Source organism: Kogia breviceps, chromosome 16 (assembly GCF_026419965.1).
Source record: "Kogia breviceps isolate mKogBre1 chromosome 16, mKogBre1 haplotype 1, whole genome shotgun sequence".
Taxonomy (NCBI): domain Eukaryota; kingdom Metazoa; phylum Chordata; class Mammalia; order Artiodactyla; family Physeteridae; genus Kogia; species Kogia breviceps.
The window spans coordinates 76,752,450-76,772,232 of record NC_081325.1 but is presented as its reverse complement, the minus strand read 5'-3'; the positions used below and the strand labels follow the sequence as shown (position 1 = coordinate 76,772,232).

The following is a 19,783-nucleotide window of genomic DNA, read 5'->3' as shown; positions in this document are numbered from 1 at the left end:
TATCAGGAGTTGCCACCGAGCCAACCGGCAAAGGCATGTGTCTTTGCATTTGCACGTGGACTCCGGCTTTATCGGGGAGCTGGTGAAGCATCACTTTGTCAGAATTACTCCCCGTGTCTCTCCTGACCGATTGACCTGAGGATGAGTAGGACCGTTGCACCCAGAACCTGCACCCCAACTTGCCTTTCTTCTCACCGGGTCAGAATTCAGTCGCCACGTAACCTGTTTCCAGGCGCGGCCGAGTGCTGCTGGCCACTTTCCCGCAGGGTCTCTGGTGCCACCGAGAGTCACGTGACCTCTAACAGCCACACTGTTGAGTCGTCTTTTTACACAGTCTTGCACCCTCAAACCAGATAATCTCAAGCTTGTCAGTGAGTAAGTTCGGCGCTGATGGTGTCTATGGCAGTGAAGGAGCGCTGGCTGATTTTCCTCTAGGAATTTGAACTATTCCTTTCTTCTTCTTCTTACAGGTACACAATTTGAAAACTCCTATCACCAACATCTATTGCAAAGACACTTTTTCAAATCTATAAATGAAATATCTCGATCACACGGACATGAAACCTTTCAGTTAGACAGAACACCATTGTCTTAACCTTTCTACGTTGTTTTAAAAGAAGCCATTGAATAGCAGATTATACTAATAACCTTAAATATTGAAGGACGTTCTCTTTTGGGGCATGTAATCAGCTCTACTGCTGAAGCTTTTTAAGCCTTTGGGCTCTGTTCTCGTATTTTCTTTGTGCTTCTCAGTTCTGTTAAGCATTAACCAGTTTCTACAATTCCTTTCGTTCCTTTTCTCCTTTCTCCTTTTCTTTTGTCGTAAATGGAAAGTCAGATCTTCAGCATTATTCTTTTTTGTTTGTAGGTCTTTAACATTTGTAACTTAAGAAGATATTTCTGAAAGGTTCTGTAAAAGCAGGTCGGGGCAAAAGTGAGCTGAAATGGGGATGAAACAGCTGGAATCCAGCAATAGTTTTCTCCTTTTGAAGTTAAGTCATGGGCCTCTGCTTCCCAGAGCTTCCCCGGTGCCTGAGGAGCTAAGTTAGAAGTCGCAATTGTTTAACATGTTTCTAAATACGTTGGAAGTTCAGAAAGCTGGGAGCCCTGGCCGTGCTGAGGGTCAAAGTGGGAACAGCTTTGAAGGCAACAGACACAGTCTGGGCCCGGCCTTTATCTACTCGGCTTCCTGGAGTACTTCCTGCCTCAAGTCTGCCTGGAGCCCAGCCCAGACACCCACCCCCCCCAGCCCCAGGTCCAGTATAAATGAGCAAAGAGCAAGGAGGATGGCTGGGGAGAAGCCCCGATAAAGAAAAACCAGAGGGAGTGTACAGCAGAAATGCGAATCTCCACGCCTCGTCCGTCCAGGGAGCGTCTTTCTTGGTGTAGAGGGAAAACACTTCTAAAAGGTGTTCTGTGGGTAAATAACCTAAGAGAAGGTCATCATTTTCCTTTCATTAGATGCTGTATCGTAGCTCCGTGGTTTAACTCGCTCAAAAATGTGGTGCCCTTATTTCGAATTTGGCTGGAGGCTAAAAGAGGGTCCACAAACCAGCGGAGCAAACTGGAAAGTAGATTCCAATGAAGAAAGCTCTGATTCTGCATTTGATTTAGGCAGCGTTTCTGGGACATGTCCTCTGGACGCTGAGGCTTTGGTTTGGGGAAAGGAGGACAGACCACGAGAGGCGGGCTCCAGGCTGAGATGACGAAGCCCAGCCCCCAGGCAGGTCTGGGGTCACTGGGAGTGACCTGTGTTAACTGAAACGAACGTCTCCCAACTTTTCCCATGGTGGCACCACTTTCTAGAAGCAGACTGCACAAGTTGTCAGATCTTCTCCAATTGATGTGGCCAATGCTAAACTTCCAAGGCAGCGTCTGATTCTTCGACGTTTATCCTAAGGGATGGGCATCAAAAGACCCTTGGATCACTTAGGATTAGCAAAGAATCCACATGAGATGTCCTAGGGTTGTAAATGTCAATTTTTCAAAGAAATCCTAGACTTCTCCCTTAAATAGAACAGTGACTGACATGGTCATCAGTATGAAAATAAAAACGTGTATTTTTCTTGCCCTGTGCTCATAGTGTTAGAAAATAATATACTTCTAAGCTGTGAATAATCAACATAAAATAACATAAGGGGTGCCTCCGGTTTGAGAAAAATATGCATTGCTTGTAATTTCTTACATTGGCATTTACTTTTTATTGGTGAACATTGCTGGTTCAGCATACACGTCCTCCGGTACCTCCCTCTTGTAGGCATTAAGGGCACAAAGACAGGAAGCCTTGGTCCTGCCCTCACCGCCCCGAAAGGCTAGTGGAGAGACAGAAGGCAAGCGAACGTCCCTAACAGAGCCACGAGGACCATACAGTACACCGAGGAAACACGGGAGCAGGCCCCCTGGGCCTATCCGGAAGGGCTTCCAAGATCAGCTGGGCCTTAGGGAGGCACAGGAGCTAATGTTAACTAGAGAGAAAAAGCTACAAAACACCACAGCAGCTTTCAACCAGACAATGAATTTTCCATGTCCTCTGCTAGACTTTCCGGCGGGGGGCTGGTGGAGATAGCGGGACTGGAGTAAATACGATAGATTGGATATCTTCCCCCTTCCTTCCCCGCGTAGATCTGAGTGAAGTGTCCTCTGTCACAAGGGGCACTTCCAGCTCAGGGCCAGCTCCGACCAGCTGTGTCCAGTACTTTGAGGAGGTACCTGTTATAGGCACACACAGAGGTGTGTGTGTGTGTACGCGTGTGTGTGCGCACGCACTGTGGTTCACCTACATCCAAGAACCATTTCAAGGGGAGTTTACAAAAAGGAATTCAAACCACATGAATTCGGCCAGGGTTTAAATTCTGCCAAGTGAGCGGGGAGGTTGACGAGGTCCCTCTCTCAGAGAACAGGTAACTGAGACAGTTGTTTAAAGCCTGGGGCCTCTTCCTGGTGAACCCCACTCTCAAGGGGACCTGTAGGATGAACCATCGAGGGGGTGGGCATTCCTTGAAGAGTCCCCTTGCAGGAACTGAGAAGGGTTCCAGTGTGTGTCTCTTGGGAAAGTTAATTCTATGCTTCTGACGGCTCAGAATCCCACTTACAGAGCTCGCCTGATGCTCCCTTCCCCGACTTTTCTCTTTCCGGGGCCTCTGGGCCTCCTTATCTCTTCCGGGATTGGGGCTGTGAGCGTGAAAGGCAAAAGCTGTGTGATTTCAGCGCTGACCAGACTTAGGGAACGTGGCTGTTCTCGGCCTCCATCTCTGGTTCCTGGGCCCAGGCAATCGGACCTCCAGCCCCTTCCAACCGTAGCTGACCCGTTCTTGGGAATGTCGGCAGTTGTAAGAGACAAGAAAGTTACCTAAGGACTGATCTGCGGGCTGGGCCCAGTACTCCTCCTTCGCTCCCCCGCCCTGTCCCCTTCTCCATTACTAGAGGCTTTTTAAGGGCAGCACAGCAGTGAGGTCAGCTCAGGGCTTTGTCACAGAGCTGCTGGCTTTTTTTCGCTCCTGCACAGGGAACGGGGAGCTCTAAACCCGTCCCCACTTTCCAAGGTGGCGTCCTGATTTCCTTGCTGCTGGTTTGCTCTATGGATGGGTGTCTTTGGTGGTGGCCTCATAAGGCTTTGTTCTCACAGGGACCGCAAGGTGTGCCCGGGCTGATGGGCCAGCCGGGAGCCAAGGGCGAGCCTGGCGAGATTTACTTCGAAACTCGACTCAAGGGCGACAAAGGAGACCCAGGTTTCCCAGGCCAGCCCGGGATGCCAGGCAGAGCAGGCTCTCCCGGAAGAGACGGCCATCCGGGTCTGCCCGGCCCCAAAGGCTCCCCGGTATGTTGATTCCCAGACTTCGGACGTGCGCTTGGCAGATGATGGATATGCAGAGGATGGACAAGGAGTCATTGGTATCACGTCGACCTGTTTTCCCTCGGCGGGTCCTTGTCGTGAACGAACTTGTCTCACGTTCACTGGAAAACTGTAGTCTGTAAACCTAGGTGTGATAGCCTGGACTTGAACGATTAGGTGATAAGGGGTCAGTGTCTTCTGATGGATCTGGGGGGACTGCAAAGACCTCCATATGTCAGACGGGAGGTGAATTTTAAAGTTAGCGGCATTCAAGTCACCCTTTCAAAGAAGATTCCAGATATAAGGCCTTCCTCTTTGCAGCGTCTACTTGTGTCTGGGTTGGGAGGGCGGTTGCTCAGCTTAGAGGAGAGAATGCCGGTTTCATTTATTAACTACAAGGTGACCTTTGCAGACGGGTTGAAGTTAATAAGTAGCACAGCTAGTTAAACTCTGGCACTTTTTTACCACGGATGGTGGAAAAATGCGACGCGGATCGGAGTGCTGGTATGTCTGCTGATAACTCGTCTTTTTCTCTTTTCGCTTCAGGGGTCAGTAGGATTAAAAGGAGAACGTGGCCCCCCGGGAGGAGTTGGATTCCCCGGCAGCCGTGGTGACGTCGGCCCTCCTGGGCCTCCAGGGTTTGGCCCTGTTGGCCCCATTGGTGACAAAGGACAGACGGGCTTTCCGGGAAACCCCGGGTCCCCAGGCCTGCCAGGTGAGGCCTGAGGACCTCAAGTGCCGCACGCAAGTGCCAGGAGCCCTGGGCTCGGTGACATAGGGACGTGGGTCTGGTTTCAGTTCTGCCAGGAGGGGGGATATGACTTGAGCAGCCTTTCCTTAGCGATTCTGTGTCTCGTTCCTTCCTTTATGAGATGGGCCAGTGGCGTGGAGGATCTGGATAACGGGGACTTGAAGGCATAGGTGATTTCCTTATAAATAAGGATGCCGTATGCAGCAGAGAAGGTCAGCCTTCTGTGTGGAGGTGACAGCAGCCTGAGCCCGTTCTCTGTCTCTCCCCTCGGCTGATGTGCACGCACTCAGTGACTGATCCACAGCTGCTTGGACGTGGCTGTTGAACTTCGGGGTAGTTCCAGCCGTTTGTTGACTGTTTTTTCACGTGGTTCCGTGTGCCACGGGCTGAGCTAAGCGACCAGAGAGGAAGCAAGGCAGAGAGGCCGCCCACCCTCCCGGAGCCCACCGCCCGGGCTTCGGTGGAGAGCGTGGGAGGGGCTGTGTGAGCGTTTCCCACAGCGGCGCTGCACTGTGTCCTCACGGCGGGCTTACCTTCAGGGACAGAAGTGAAAGGGGGGGGGGTCCCCAGGCCCAGCACACAGTAGACTGTCAGTGACTTATTAGTTGAATACGATTCCGGGAGGAAGTGGAACACTGACACCATTGCCTAGGAAACCTGGAGGAGGAGAGGCCAGGAACGGCCTGGACACAGAGGACAGAAGGACGTGTGCTGTGACTGCAATGGCTTAAGAGTCGTAGAAATGCGTGAAAGGTGACTTGGGGTGATTAAAGGTGTGTGGCCAGGAAGCCTGGAGAAGCATGGTAACTAAGAAGCTGGAAGATCAAAGTTTCCAACAGGAGAGACGCAGCAGCGATTACAGTCCGGCCTTCTTGCCCTCACGCGTTTGCCGATTCTGTCCCGAGCCATGTATCCAGCCCAAGTTCCGTCAGCTCCTGTCCCCGCTGGGAACTGTTATTTCCTTATGAAGACCCAGTGTAGGGTTTGTCAGCTTCGGAATGCAGGACGCATCAGCAGCCCTTGACGGAGGTCCAAGCGCAGCGCCTTCCTGGATGGGTTGTTGTTACCGTCATTGCTGGGTGATCGTTGGTTATTGACTAAGTGAGGACTCCATTGATGATCGTTCATTGATTAGCAACGAACCCGGGAACGTCTCTCTTACGACTCCTTTCGGGGCAGGAAAATGCTGGGTTTGACTTAGAAAGAACCCCGGGTCTCGGAAAGGGGCCTCTGATCACTCACCCCACACTCCTAATTCCCAGGTCGCCATCTCCAGTGTTCTTTGTGCTTCCGGCACCTGAACCCCTGCAGCGTGTAAAAAGGAATCAGGTTTCTTTTTCTCGGCCAGAAACTACCATCAGAAAAGCCAGTGGGACACATACAGATACGTCTTGACGGGATGGGAAGAGGGTTCCCCAAAGAGGCGATGCCGACCGTGCTGTCGGTCAGCTGTCCACATTCTGGAGGGTTCCTAGCCCATCCAGACCCAGGCAGCTTTGGGATTAGAAACCCGACTTCTTTGATCTGCCAGAGCTGTGTTTAGTCTGACGGTCGTAAAAGCCTTGTTCCCAGGGCTGGAGCTGATAGCAAAGATGCGTTGGGGTCAGGCCCTGGTGCTTCCCACAGGCTGTAGCTAAAGCAAGTGTTGGCTGTCCCTGGGAGGCCCTTCAGAGCCTGAGCTCTATTTAAGGTCCCTGAAGGTTCAGTGGAGATGAGCCCTTCGGTCCTTTCGTAACAGCTCAATCCTGACACCCAGTGGATCTCGTAGGCACCTCCCAGTTTGGAGATAGAAAAAAGGTGGCTTTCCTGGGCTGGAGATACCGCAGAACCGTCCAGCTCACGGTTAGGGTAACGATATCACCCACGGGGCACGTCGTGAAGATAACTTCCCGCCACTGTGGGCATCAGAGCAACTTAGAACCAATCCTGTCTGAGAAACAGAACGGTGAAAAGGCTTTGACTTTTTGAGACAGATTAATGGATACCAGGGTCATCTAGCTGTTTGTTGTTGTAGAGTTTGTAGCTTTTCGTGACTCTTGTTTTGGACGCGTAAAGAATTCTTGTGTCAAACAAACATCTCGGTCATTTTGGACATTTCGGGAGAAGAGGAGCTCTCTGTGAGAGAGTCTAGAAAAGGAGAAGGAAGAGATGGAGGCGTGCAGATAAGGATGTGATGCAGCCGCCCTCACGCTGTGTCCTTGCTCTTTTTCCCCAGGTCCCAAGGGTGAAGAAGGAAAAGTCACGCCCTTACCCGGTCCCCCTGGAGTAGCAGGACTTCCGGGGTCCCCCGGTTTCCAAGGGCCGCAAGGTACTCAGAGTCTTGTCCCTCTGGGGCTTCGGCTGGGGGAGACGTGCTCACGTTTTTCTCACGCTGACCATTGGTCTTTCTCACCGCAGGCGACCGAGGTTTTCCTGGAACCCCGGGAAGGCCGGGTCTCTCTGGAGAGAAGGGTTCAGTCGGCCAGCCTGGGATTGGCTTTCCAGGGCCTCCCGGCCCCAAAGGTAAACCCGCAGGACAAGGCAGCTTTGCGGGGCGGGCACTGCTCTGGCCACTGCCCGCGTGGGCCCCGACGGTGGCACCCGTCCCCGGCGGTTAGCACCAAGGGCTGTGGTCTCTCCGCTCACCCTCCCGTGAATTCTAGGAGAAAAGAGGCGGTGCACGTAAACACACTGTGTGCGAATTAGCGCAAGAGCTGTGCGGTGTGGAGGCCGGTGATTCCGGTCACCGAGGTGCTGGGTGACGTGTGCTCCCGGCAGAGTGCTTTGGTGGGAAGGGGTTGGGACCTTAAGGACCCCAAGCCGCCCGGGGAGCTGGCCGATGCCACGTTTGCCTAAACCTACCCTCGAGGGGGTCTCTCTCTCATCCGTGAAGGGAGCACGCGGCCCGCCGGGACCTGGGCCAGGCTGGTCTGGAGGGCGGGGGGAGGGCAGGGAGATGGTGCGGTGAATATGAGGGGGGCCTTGCTCTTGGGGGAGAGGCCCTCACACGCATGGACGTTCCAGAACCAGTACTTCTTTCTGAAAATTGTAAGGAAGTAAGGAGGACAGTTTCCCCCTTTCTGCTGCTTTCTTAGCCCTTCAGGGAGACTGACGTGCAGACTGGCCACTAGGGACTTTGGTCCAGAGCCCAGAGGGCCGTGCGCAGTGAGGGGCGTGTCTCTTCCCTTTGGGCCGGCATCCCGACCCCAGCTTTACCGCCGTTTCACCAAAACTTAGTGTAAAGGCTCGTCCGGCCTCCGGGCTCCGCGTCGTGCCCGCTCTCCAGGTTGCAGGCCTTCGCGCTTGGGGACGGGAGGCGGCGGCCTGCTTCTCCGGGAGCCGCGCGGTGCCCACCGTGCTCGTGGCCACGTCTGCCAGGCTCACGGGGCAGAAGGCCCCCCGGCGACCCTCCAGCGTCACGGGGGCAGTGCTCAGGCCTCCTGCACGTTCCATGGCAGAACCAGGCCGCTGCCATCACTGCAGGTAGAATGTAGCTGAGGAAGGCCTCCTTAGTCAGAGACGCTTTGCCCACATCGCACGAAGCTGCCTGGAGTTATGTGCACTGTCTGTCAGGCCCCTCCAAACAGCAGCCCTGCACCACGGGCGATTCAGGTTCGTGTTTCTGCAAACTTGCAGATCGCCGCGTGTCCCCAGCCTTCCGTCACACAGAGAGAGCCTAGTCCAACGGCTCTCACACTTTGCTGCCGTTTATAGCCACGTGGGCAGCTGTCGGAAAGCCCGTCAGAGGCGGGACCCAGTCTCTAAATGTCCCCACGTGCCTCCAGTGTGGTGCAGCTGGAGAACAGGAGGCCTAAAGTGGTGCTTCTCAAACGCGAACGTGTCCAGGAATCACGGAGGGTCTTGTTAAGATGCGGGTCTGCGTGGGCACATCCGGGCTGGATTTCTCACCAGGTTGCCGGAGTCTAAGTTGCCATTCCCAGTCTGCAGATGCTGGTTTGGTTTGGTTTGGTTTGGTTCGTTTGCGGGGAGTGGATAGGAGAGAAAAGTTCTAAGCGCGCAGCAGAAAAGGGCGGGAGGGGCGGGTGTGAGGGAGAAAGAGGAAGGGGCGGCGGCGCCGGGAGTGCTTCCTGCCCCCAGGCTACCCCCTGGACCGGGGTGGTCTCATCTTCCTTGTTGGCGCCCTCAGATCTGTTCAGGTTCATCTGAGCAGGTGTAAAAGAAGTGACGAAAGTAGGGAATGGTATTTTTACATGAATGATTTTTTTTTTGACTCTTCCAAACAGGTGTTGACGGTTTACCTGGCGACACTGGACCTCCTGGAAATCCCGGTCGCCAAGGTTTTAATGGCTTACCCGGCAACCCAGGTCCGCCTGGCCAAAAGGTGGGTACTGAGCGTGCTCTGGATTGCTGTCTCCCCATCCTTGGGACTCACTGGACACATAAGTTGTGGGCTGTTAACCTCATGGGGTCTGTTGGGTCAGCGTGTTTTGTGTTTGAATGAAGTAGCATCAGATAGAAAGTACCAGGGTACACGGGGTAGCACGTGCGTGCCTCTTTTGGGGAGAATCATTTGTTCCTGCTTTGTGAGTGGGCTCTTGCCTGTGTGTGTCCTGGATCTCAGGTACAGTGTGTGTCTTACCACGAGTGGAAGGAGAAAGCTGTTTGGAAGCCACTGTCCTGAGTGACCTAACAGCCCCCAGCACGGTGGACGGCAGCCTTTCTCAGCCTCAGTGATACTGACATTCGGGTCCGATAATTCCTCTTGGTGGGGCTGCCCTGAGTACTGAGGGGTCTTTAGCAGCCTCCTCCGTGGCCCCGACCCACAGATGCCCCAGGAGCGCCCCGGCACGCATGCCCAGTGTGACCGCCAGAAACATCCCCGGGCCTTACCCAGTGTCACCGTGGGGCAGAGGGCCCTGGTTGGGGACCCCGGGACTAGGGAGACGGCAGGATTCTCTTTGCCCTCAAGCACCCGTCTGCTGCTTGCTGATACTTGCAGTTCCGCTCAGCAAGTACAGGCGACTGTTGGTGAGACCCTCTCCCGTTCTGATTACAAGGAAGGGAAGGGAAATTGCCAGAGGGCATCTGTCCTACCTGGGAAAAAGGCCAGGGCCAGGAGAGGCACCTTTGCCGACACAGAGCCCTTGCCCTTGCCTTGGGGACGGGCGTGGGCGCACGCTGGCAGCTGTGCCTCGGTGATGCTGGGGGAGGTTCCTTGTGAGGAACGCCTGACCCGAGGTGGTGTCCCTGCCCCGTGTGGCTGACGTGGGGCACGTGGCCTTCGGACGCCTTCTTCATGGGACACAGCCCCGCCTTCCCCTGACGACCCACACTGGGTGTGAAAGTGAGTCAGTGACCGCAGTCTGTAGCTCTCGCCTCAGACACTGGCTCACGAGCTAGTAAATGCCGAATGGAACTGGAATTAAGGATTTGGTTTACGATTTAAAATACTGAGCTTTTTCAAAATCCCTTGGACTTGAGTTCCCTCCAGTTTGCAGATTTCACCGCGGGGCCATGTGGATAAGCCTCCTCTGCCCGCTCACCTCCACCTGGTCCTCATCTGGAAGCTGTTGACTTCAGGGGCGCCAGGGGGGCGCTGTGACATAATGTCCACCTCCTGCTTCACACGGCCCGCCGGTGCTTAGATTGGGGTGCTTTGAATGCTCCTTTCTTCAGGCCCTCAGAATACTGCCTTTATTTTTAATCATCTGTGTGTGTCAAAACCCTTTGATTCATGAGAAGGTTTTAAACGTTTAATTTGACACGAGAGCTTTCATTTCATCAAAAAAACGAAGTAAATGGAGTTCTGTTCCAGTCCTGGAACTTTCCGCCTCTTAATACTGATTCGCTGGCCACGCACCACGCTGGGTGTCGTTCCCGCTGTGCAGACTCGGGGCGGCGGAGTCGAGGGGCCGAGACCCAGCGGAAGGAGCTCCTGCCTCTCTGACTGTGGACAAGCCGTCCAAACGCGGGAGCCTTGGCTTTCCTCCTTTGTGAAAAGAAAATAATAAAAAATACCTCCCTTTCGGCTTGTAGTGAGATTGAAAGGCAGCAAGAGGTGTGGAGAAGCTGCGCCAACTGGAAGTGGGGACAAATACCGTTCTTGGAAATGCACCCGCAGCATCGGTTAACACGTATGCTCTTGGCCTGATAAAATCGCGGGCTCTGAGGGTCACTGGCTTCTCTGTGCTTCGGGGTTTCCAGGGAGAGCCTGGAGTTGGTCTGCCGGGACTCAAGGGCCTGCCAGGACTCCCCGGCATCCCCGGCACCCCTGGAGAGAAGGGAAGCATCGGGGGACCAGGCGTTCCCGGAGAGCACGGCGCCATCGGCCCTGCAGGCCTTCAGGGAATCAGAGGTAACTTCTTGTGGGCAAATCGAGCTTGTGGTAGGGACGGGGTCTGTTTATTGTGTGTCCGCAGAGCACCTGTTAGGGCCCAGTAAACGTTTGTTGAATGAATGATGAAAATTCTAGACGGGTTCCTGGCGAGCGGCGCGAGTGGGTGGCAGGTGCTGACGCCACTGTGTCCCCATGTGGTGCATTCACGATTTCTTCCCCATCCAGGTGACCCGGGGCCTCCTGGATTGCAAGGTCCCAAAGGAGCTTCTGGAGTCCCCGGAATAGGCCCTCCTGGAGCTATGGGACCCCCTGGAGGACAGGGACCCCCAGGGTCATCAGGTGATACTACGTTCTTCCAGAATGGTCCCTTCCCTAACTCATAATCTGCGACTAAAAGGGGGAAAAGTCAGTTCTGTTCTGTGGCCGCAGGTTTGGTTGTTTGCTTACACGTAAGGTCACAGGCACCTTTCTTTACCTCCCTCTGAACTTGGTTTATGTGCCAAAGACATCTCCCCTTTATATTGTATATTCTGTACCTTTTATATTTAATTTAGAAGGATCGGTATCTCTATCTTATCTTTCCATAAGACGTTTAGTAAGTTGTAGGTAACTTAAACAAAATGAGTTCATGTCTGGAAGCTACCTTTGCCTTTAATAATCATTCTAGAAGTGAGACAGAGGGGGTGGACCAGGGCAGGACAGTCAGGGAGACACACCGTGGAGAAGCTGGGCTTAGGTCTGAATACTGCGGAGGGGCCCGGGTGGGAATTGCTGACGGCTCACGGCGGGCAGGCGGGGCTTTGTCTTGGGATGTTATTTGCCCACCGATGGCCCCAAACACCACCATCTGAGAAGGTGGAAGCCGTTGCCCTCTACCCCTGACGTGGGCACAGCTACACACCTTCTGCAGAAAGTAACAGGTAAACGGTACAGGACGCTGCAGGACACCCTGTCGATCCTGCTGACGCCCCCTCTTCTCTTCCCCACCTCAGGCCCCCCTGGAGTGAAAGGCGAGAAGGGCTTCCCTGGATTCCCAGGCCTGGATATGCCGGGCCCCAAAGGAGACAAAGGGCCGCAGGGGCTCCCCGGCCTGACGGGACAGTCGGGGCTGCCTGGTCTCCCTGGACAGCAGGGCACACCTGGACAGCCCGGGTTCCCAGGTAAGTGACCTGTGGAGTCCACCCAAGTGGATGCTGGGGAGACGCCTCGCCTGGTCTTGTTCATGACCCTCGCTCGGCATCTGCCATCAGCGTTCACGGTCCTTCCATCCGGCCACAGGTCCCAAGGGAGAGATGGGCATCATGGGGACCCCCGGGCAGCCCGGCTCGCCAGGACCAGCGGGTGTGCCAGGATTGCCGGGTGAAAAAGGTAGGGAGCGTGACTCTGGAAAAGCCCATCTCATGTCTGTGTCCCGATGCCTTGTGGGAAATTCTCCAAGAGTCGTAGATCATAGTTCATTTCAAGAGGCCTGGGAAAGAAAATCAAGCAAGGGTCCGGAAGACCCCCTCTTCCAGGAGACGCTCATGGGTCATGGGGATTAAGGGCCGCGCGCTGCCAAAAAATCAGAGAGAAGACAGCTTTTCGGGTTTCCTTGTTGGCATCGTAGAGTTTTTGTTTTTTTGGTTTTGTTTTGAGAAATGGTGGTATTAGTCATTCGAAGATTTAGTCACAGCAACTGAGTCTTTGGAATCAAATTAGCAAACAGGAAGTTTACAAGTCTTATTTTTTATTTCTTATCTTGATATTTGAAATTGGTTCAAATGCTGTTTTTAAAAAAGAAATTGGAGGGCTTCCCTGGTGGCGCAGTGGTTGAGAATCCGCCTGCCAATGCAGGAGACACGGGTTCGTGCCCTGGTCCGGGAAGATCCCACATGCCGCGGAGCGGCTGGGCCCGTGAGCCATGGCCGCTGAGCCTGCGCGTCCAGAGCCTGTGCTCCTCAACGGGAGAGGCCACAACAGTGAGAGGCTCGCGTACCGCAAAAAAAAAAAAAAAAAAAAAAAAAAAAAAGAAATTGACTTTAAATGTGAGACATGAAAATGGTCATTTGTTTAGTTGAACAGGAAAATTCTGTTCTTTCATATAGAATTGAGGGGCCACTATCAGCAGGCATTGCGAAGGTATTTAAGAAGGAGAGAAAATATAAATTATTTAATAAGTGAAGAGTCTCATATGTTGGAATTATTAGCAAATAATGAATTATAGAAAATGGCTTTATTGTTCATTTCCCCGCTGTCACATTCTTCTGGGTAACTCAGACACTCTCCATTTAATGCCACTTTTGGACAGATTATTTGTTCTTTATAGGTTGTTTATCTGTTGCTTCTACTGGCCAGAAAGAACACCACACTTGTCACTGCCTTGGGGGCCCTTGGCCACGTGTCACTCGGTGCCTCCTCTTCCTTCTACAGGGGACCACGGCTTCCCGGGCACCTCGGGACCCAGGGGAGACCCTGGCTTCAAGGGAGATAAAGGAGATGTGGGTCTTCCTGGCAAGCCGGGCTCCATGGATAAAGTGGACATGGGCAGCATGAAGGGCCAGAAGGGTGACCAAGGAGAAAAAGGTAACGCAGAGGACAGTGTACCTGCGGAGGGGGGACAAGGTGTCTAACGAGTTACTCAGTTCTTCACACGAGATGTCACACCAACCTGTGCTTGTACAGTTGGTCGTGTTTTAAGCAGACGTGGTCGTCACTGTGTGTGTGTGTGTGTCGTGCAGGGCAGATCGGCCCGACTGGTGATAAAGGATCCCGGGGAGATCCTGGAACCCCAGGAGTGCCTGGAAAGGACGGTCAGGCAGGACAACCTGGGCAGCCAGGTATGGAAGGGAGTCCAAGGTCGCCAGCTCAGCAGGGGCTCATGTGGGGAGAGGTTACTTGGCAGTTTTCGTGGGCGTTGACCTGTTGGGTTTTTCTCCTTATGATTCTAGGACCTAAAGGTGATCCGGGCATAAGCGGGATCCCAGGTGCTCCGGGACTTCCTGGACCCAAAGGATCGGTTGGTGGGATGGGCCTGCCAGGTATGTGGGGTTTAGGAAAGGAGTTTCCTTTCCAGCGCTTTGCACACGTGGTGCCTGTGGGACGAGTCTGCTTCACGGAGGACGTAATCCAGAGAGACGTGTCTTTGACACAGACTCACATCTTCAATTCTGTGTGGTCTCTTGTCTAGGGATGGTGGCATTCGGTTGAACTTCTGGCCATTGCTTAAACAAGCAAACAAACAAAACCCATCACCGTTTAATAAAATAAAACACGGGCTATGTACTATGAACTTTCAGTTACCTCCAAGTGATCCGTTTACTTGGATCCGTCGAGGAGGTGATGAATTCTCCGTTCATTTGTGTCAGCACAAGCAGCTCATGCCTGTAGAGCCCTTTGACGTTAGCTCCTCTGCCCCGGTCCTGAGCTGGGCTCCTCTGCCCCGGTCCTGAGCTGGGCTCCTCTGCCCCGGTCCTGAGCTGGGCTCCTCTGCCCTGGTCCTGAGCTGGCCTCCCAGGCTTTGCCATCAGCATTTGCCGCGGTGACAGTGACCAGAGCTGAGGCAGCAGATGGAAAGCTCAGGCCCCGGATGGTCCAGGTGCCACTGCTTCTTAGGACTTGCCTGGAGCAGGAAGTCAGGGCAGCCAGCCCGTCTCCCTCACTCCTCCCAAGTCTTTGCGAGGCGCGTTGTCACTTTGCTTGAGATATAAACACCCAGCGGCTGCAGTAAGGCTTCTTAAATTCCTTTCGCCACGAATCTCTTGGGCCTGTCGTTCAGTCCGCTAGGCAGATGCTGCTTGCAATAAAACAGCCAGGGCTCCCTTTGTTGCAGTAAATCTCCCGGAGGCTTTGGCTGCAATTTAATACCCAGTTCTCCGTACAGTAACATCATCAACCGGCTCACAGCTGCCCCTCACAGCCAGGCCAGCAGCCGCAGAGGGTCAGTTACAGGGGCGGGCATAAGCCTGCCCTCCCTGGCGCCTATTTATAAATTAGTTTGACTGCCCACATGCATCCTGGAAGCAGGTACGCTTTTACTCTCCATGGCCTGCCTCTTGCCCCCTCTGATTCATTCGGATAATGAGATTTGACTTCGGAACGAAAGACACAGAAGCCATGTTTAATGCTGTTGGGAAAGGAAGCGTGCTAAGTGGTTAATGTGTTTCTTCTCCCTTTGTAATGTGATTGTCTTTAAAAGACAGGAGGAGCGTCTCCTGGCACGGTTCTGACGCGGTCTGGGTGGCTGGCGCCTGCCTGGATCACTTACAACTTGAGAAATGAGGGGATGCGTGCTCTTCCGTCTCATTCTTGGCTGGCAGTTGAGGCGCTTTCCTGTTTTTAACATTAGCACCTGCTAAGCACACGTTCTGTTTCAATTGTGTGTGTTTCTAGGAATACCTGGAGAAAAGGGTGTGCCTGGCCTCCCTGGCCTGCAGGGCATCCCTGGCTCACCTGGAGAAAAGGGAGCAAAAGGAGAGAAAGGGCAGGCGGGTCTGCCTGGGATTGGAATTCCAGGACGGCCGGGGGAAAAGGTAACAGCATCCCCGCGGAAGCCCCTCCCACCCATCCCCGCAGAAAGGCTTTGGAGGAACATTCACTGAGCATCTCCACACGGTGAAGGAATCATAACACAGAACTGTTTCCCCAGTTGATTTTAAGTCTCCCTGCCTCCCCTTCCATTCACGGCCTGTGTCCCCAAGCAGGATCCGAGACATGCTGAGAGCTTGGGTAGCAAGTTGTCATGGGGAGAAATGGAGAAGGAACACGAGAAGCAGAACAGGCCACTGCTCTTTCGCTCTGGGTTTCTAGTTTTCCCTCCATTCTCAGAGGGCTCTGATCCTCCCTTAGAAAGCCGGCAGTGGGATTCTGCCGTGCGATGGTCGTTGCACTCGCGTGTGTACAGAAAGCACCTCCAGACACGTGTCCAAGGACAGATGTCACGTTAATGGGCCCAATTGTCACCCACAGGGAGACCGAGGGGTAGCAGGTTTTCCAGGAAGCCCTGGAGAGAAGGGAGAGAAAGGAAGCAGTGGGGTCCCAGGGATGCCCGGGTCTCCGGGCCCCAAAGGCTCCCCAGGGAGTGCTGGCTATCCAGGTAAGTGAGCTGGCCGCCTCCTGAGCTCGGGGTTCCAGGATGGCAAAGAGAAACTCAAAGTCATGGGAGTTCTGGTGTTTTGGTTTTTCTTTAGGAAGCCCTGGGCTGCCTGGAGAAAAAGGTGACAAAGGCCTCCCGGGATTGGATGGCGTCCCTGGCATCAAAGGAGAAGCAGGTAGAGACCACTTTTTAGGGCACAGATGGGGGCCTGTGGAGAAGAGGCCAAGGGGCATCAAGGCTGGGTGACCTCTGGATGACCAGCGGGGCTCACACCTCCATTTGCAGATGAACAAACTGAGTCTAGGGGGACTTCTAGGGTCTTTCCACCAGTTAGACCTAGAACTGGTTTTACAGCTAGTTCCAATTGAGTCTAGAAACTTTTCCTGTTCGGCATGGTAGATGGATGTCCTTTCTCTCCACTCTCACCAGCTTTAGGGGGTCACTGTGCAGTGGTGTTCCTGCCCCATGAAGGTCCCTTCTGAAGGGGTGTCAGGAGTAACCTTGGGGAAGCTGGGCATGCTAGGGGGTGGGAGGGACAGCTCCCTGGAAGAACGTCAGGATTGGCGCATCTTCCATGCAGATCACGGTGCCGTGATACGTTCCTTGCCTGACCGATCTGACCTTTCTCTTTGAGGTCTTCCTGGGAAGCCTGGTACCACAGGCCCGGCTGGCCAGAAAGGGGAGCCCGGCAGTGATGGATTCCCGGGGTCCGCAGGAGAGAAGGGTGAACCAGGTATGTTGGGCTCCCATTTCCCTTTCAGAATGAGACTCTGCTCTGGAGTAAACATCTCCCAGAGACTCACATTCCATGCTAAGTGACCGGAGCTGGGTGTAAGCTGGGCGTAAGTTACATCCTTACAGCTGTTTAAGCAACGATGTGGGCAGGTGGGGCAGGATTGGATGAGAAAAGGGGAAAGAGGGTGTTCATTTATTCCACAAATACTTATGGGCATCTACCCTTGAAATGGCCTGAGCTCTCAGTGGTGAGTGAAGGAGACACCGCAGAAAGCCCAGACCACTGCCCTCTTTGCCTGGCCGTTCCCCCTTTAGAGGAATTTGGTCCTGGGCATATTCGCAGTCCCCAGAATCTGCTCCTGTTACTGAAGGGGGCACGGCAACTTGGGCAAAAGTGTGAGCTGCGAGCTCCCATGATGACAATCACATATGTAATAATATTCGTATATAGCAAGAGGGTGACACACACACAACTTGAAACAGGTTGCCCTCGGTCAGGGGGATGGAGGGAGGGGAATAGTGCCGGGGAGGAGCATGCAGGGGGATCCATGGCTCTTAGTGTTGGTCTCTTTCTAAAGCTCATTTCTTTCATTCTATGAGCCTTATGTTTATATTATGTACATTCATTTTCCTATAGAAATAATTCATAAGAAATGCCTCCACACCTACTTCCCCCCTTTGAATCTTCCCTTATACACTTGACTCACATTTGTGGACTCCCTGGTGTCTGCTGCCCCAAATATCACTGGCTCTGTGCACTGCCTTTGAGAATAGCTGTTAGTTGGATAGTCATCTGAGAAAAGCCAATTTGTGAGTCTCCAGACAGTAATGGGAAATAAGTACCCATCTGTACAGATCGTTTCTACTAAATGCTGTAATGGTTCTGGGCTCAAAGGTACTTGGGAAAATGTACTAAATTATATATATATATATCCAGTCAAGGGTATCTTAGAACAACTGTAGTAATATAATTTTACTTGCAAAGTGCAACGGACTAATTTCTCTGTGTTTCGCAAACAGTATATGGTATCGGTGCAAAGCGTGGATATTGCTTTGTGCTGTTCCTGCAGCTCGGCTGTTTTAGGAGAGATAAACGTGACTTCTTAACCTTTATCTTGTAGGTCTCCCCGGAAGAGGATTCCCAGGGTTTCCAGGGGCCAAAGGAGAGAAAGGTAACACAGTTGCTAAATATGTTCTTCCTTTTCAACTAACCGCTGATACACGTGGCACCGGCAGAGCAGGGTGAGAGCAGATACAAGGAAGCACGTGGACATGGATGATAGATTATGGGTCTGGGACAGTCGAATTGACACTTTCTACTGGCTCTTGGCAAACCACCGTGTGGCGTGCTGTGTTTTGGATTCAAAGCCTTGTGAAGTGTGTGGGTGGGGGAAATCCCAAGGAGGGCCCAACGATCCTTCTAGGTGGTGACCCTGTTTCCTTCCCTTCTTATTTTTTCTTAATAACCTTGAAGCAATCCTAGAATTTTGTCGTTTTGTTGGCAAGTTTGGGGTAATATGTTTAAAACTAAACATGCAGGGTTTTTTTCTACAGGCTCTCACTTAAAAAAATTTTTTTAAACAGCTTTATTGAGGTATCACTGACATCTAATAAACTGCATATATTTAAAGTGTACAATTTGCTAAATCTTGATGTATGTACACACCCATGAAAATATCAGCACATTCAAGACAGTGAATGCGTCGTCACCCCAAAAGTTTCCTGGGCTGCCTTGTCACCCGCCTCTGTTCCTGCCTGTCCCCACCCCGACCTGCACCCCAAGCAACCATTGGTCTGCTTTCTGGCACTGTAGATTAGCTTGTATTTTCTTGAATTTTACATTCATGGAATCCTACAGCATGTACGTTTTCGCCTGACTTCATTCACTCAGCATCATGAATTTGAGTCACCTGTGCTGTTCGTTGTGTCAATAGTTTATTCCTTTTTCTTGCTGAGTTGTGTTCATGGTGTAGCTGTAACATGGTTTGTTTATTCATTCACCTGTTGGTAGAACAAGCCCTTAATTTCAGCAATGCCTTACCTTGCAGGCTTGTCTACACGTATATTCAAGTGCCTTTGCCATAGAACACCACCTTTAAAAAGTGTAGAGAGCGGTTGAAGTTTCTTTGTACCCTAAGCTTTCTCTTCTTCATGGGGGCTGTGGCGGGAGTCTGGCACGTTATCTAATAAAAAGGAGAGAGAAGGGCACCAGCTCTGGTTTCCTCCTGGGTCCTTCTGGAAGCCCCTCCCTCCTCTTTGGTGCACTGGGTTTCTCTTCTTCCCTGCATTTCACCGTGATCTCAACCTGTCTTTACTGTTTAGGTTCAAAGGGCGACGTGGGTTTCCCAGGCTTAGCTGGGAGCCCAGGAATTCCTGGATCCAAAGGAGAACAAGGATTCATGGGTCCTCCGGGGCCACAGGGGCAGCCGGGATTGCCAGGCACCCCGGGCCACGCGGTGGAGGGGCGCAAAGGAGACCGGGGCCCACAGGGACAGCCTGGCCTGCCAGGTAAGGGTGTATCACTCGGTTCAGGGCTGGGACTGAAACAGAGGCACAAACATACACAAGTATCGAAGAAATTGGAATAATTAAACTCTCAAATGAGCTTTTTATTTAGAAGTTTGCAACAGTTATTACTATTGAAACTGCTTAAGACATTGGGCCCCTTTTACCTGGGCCTCCACTGGGTCGGTGCTTTTCTTGTGCTCCTTCTTTCAAGGAACAAGCCATTAGGGAGAGGGAGAAAGCCGTTACTGAAAAGGACTGGAGCACAAATGCCATGTGTGGCTGCCTGTTTAAAACCAGCACGAGCTTCTGTCACACCTGTTCCCCCGTGAACAGGTGGCTGCCCCACGGCACGGCCACCCCTGAGCACAGCCACCGCAGGGCACTTGACTCTGAGACTGTGGTGCTTGTATCGACGTTCACTGCCGGTCGAGGAGATGCTTCCTTCTAGGACCTGCCCGGGTGTCTTCAGGGCTCATGCAGCTTAATACGATGTTGTTGTGGGACAGCTGGGGACAGTTGGGTGGCAGTGGTGACGGCCACAGCCCAGTGACACTTATACATAAAACCACCCTCTGACCTCAAACGTGGGACTTCTGTGTCTCCCATTAG

The 19,783-nt window shown here is 52.9% G+C and overlaps 1 protein-coding gene across 1 annotated transcript in view; it reads left to right on the top strand.

Annotated features, from left to right (window-relative positions):
- The window catches only part of COL4A1 (collagen type IV alpha 1 chain), a 148,859-nt gene that overhangs the window by 113,102 nt on the left and 15,974 nt on the right, over window positions 1-19,783 (top strand). The window contains exons 25-42 of the mRNA XM_059041904.1: window positions 3,626-3,817; window positions 4,379-4,547; window positions 6,799-6,891; window positions 6,981-7,085; window positions 8,807-8,904; window positions 10,728-10,878; window positions 11,086-11,199; window positions 11,853-12,020; window positions 12,139-12,228; window positions 13,270-13,422; window positions 13,578-13,676; window positions 13,788-13,877; window positions 15,229-15,368; window positions 15,805-15,931; window positions 16,026-16,106; window positions 16,566-16,664; window positions 17,788-17,838; window positions 18,989-19,174. Coding sequence (XP_058897887.1) covers window positions 3,626-3,817; window positions 4,379-4,547; window positions 6,799-6,891; window positions 6,981-7,085; window positions 8,807-8,904; window positions 10,728-10,878; window positions 11,086-11,199; window positions 11,853-12,020; window positions 12,139-12,228; window positions 13,270-13,422; window positions 13,578-13,676; window positions 13,788-13,877; window positions 15,229-15,368; window positions 15,805-15,931; window positions 16,026-16,106; window positions 16,566-16,664; window positions 17,788-17,838; window positions 18,989-19,174 — 2,206 coding nt within the window. The remainder of the gene's footprint in view (window positions 1-3,625; window positions 3,818-4,378; window positions 4,548-6,798; window positions 6,892-6,980; window positions 7,086-8,806; window positions 8,905-10,727; window positions 10,879-11,085; window positions 11,200-11,852; window positions 12,021-12,138; window positions 12,229-13,269; window positions 13,423-13,577; window positions 13,677-13,787; window positions 13,878-15,228; window positions 15,369-15,804; window positions 15,932-16,025; window positions 16,107-16,565; window positions 16,665-17,787; window positions 17,839-18,988; window positions 19,175-19,783) is intronic.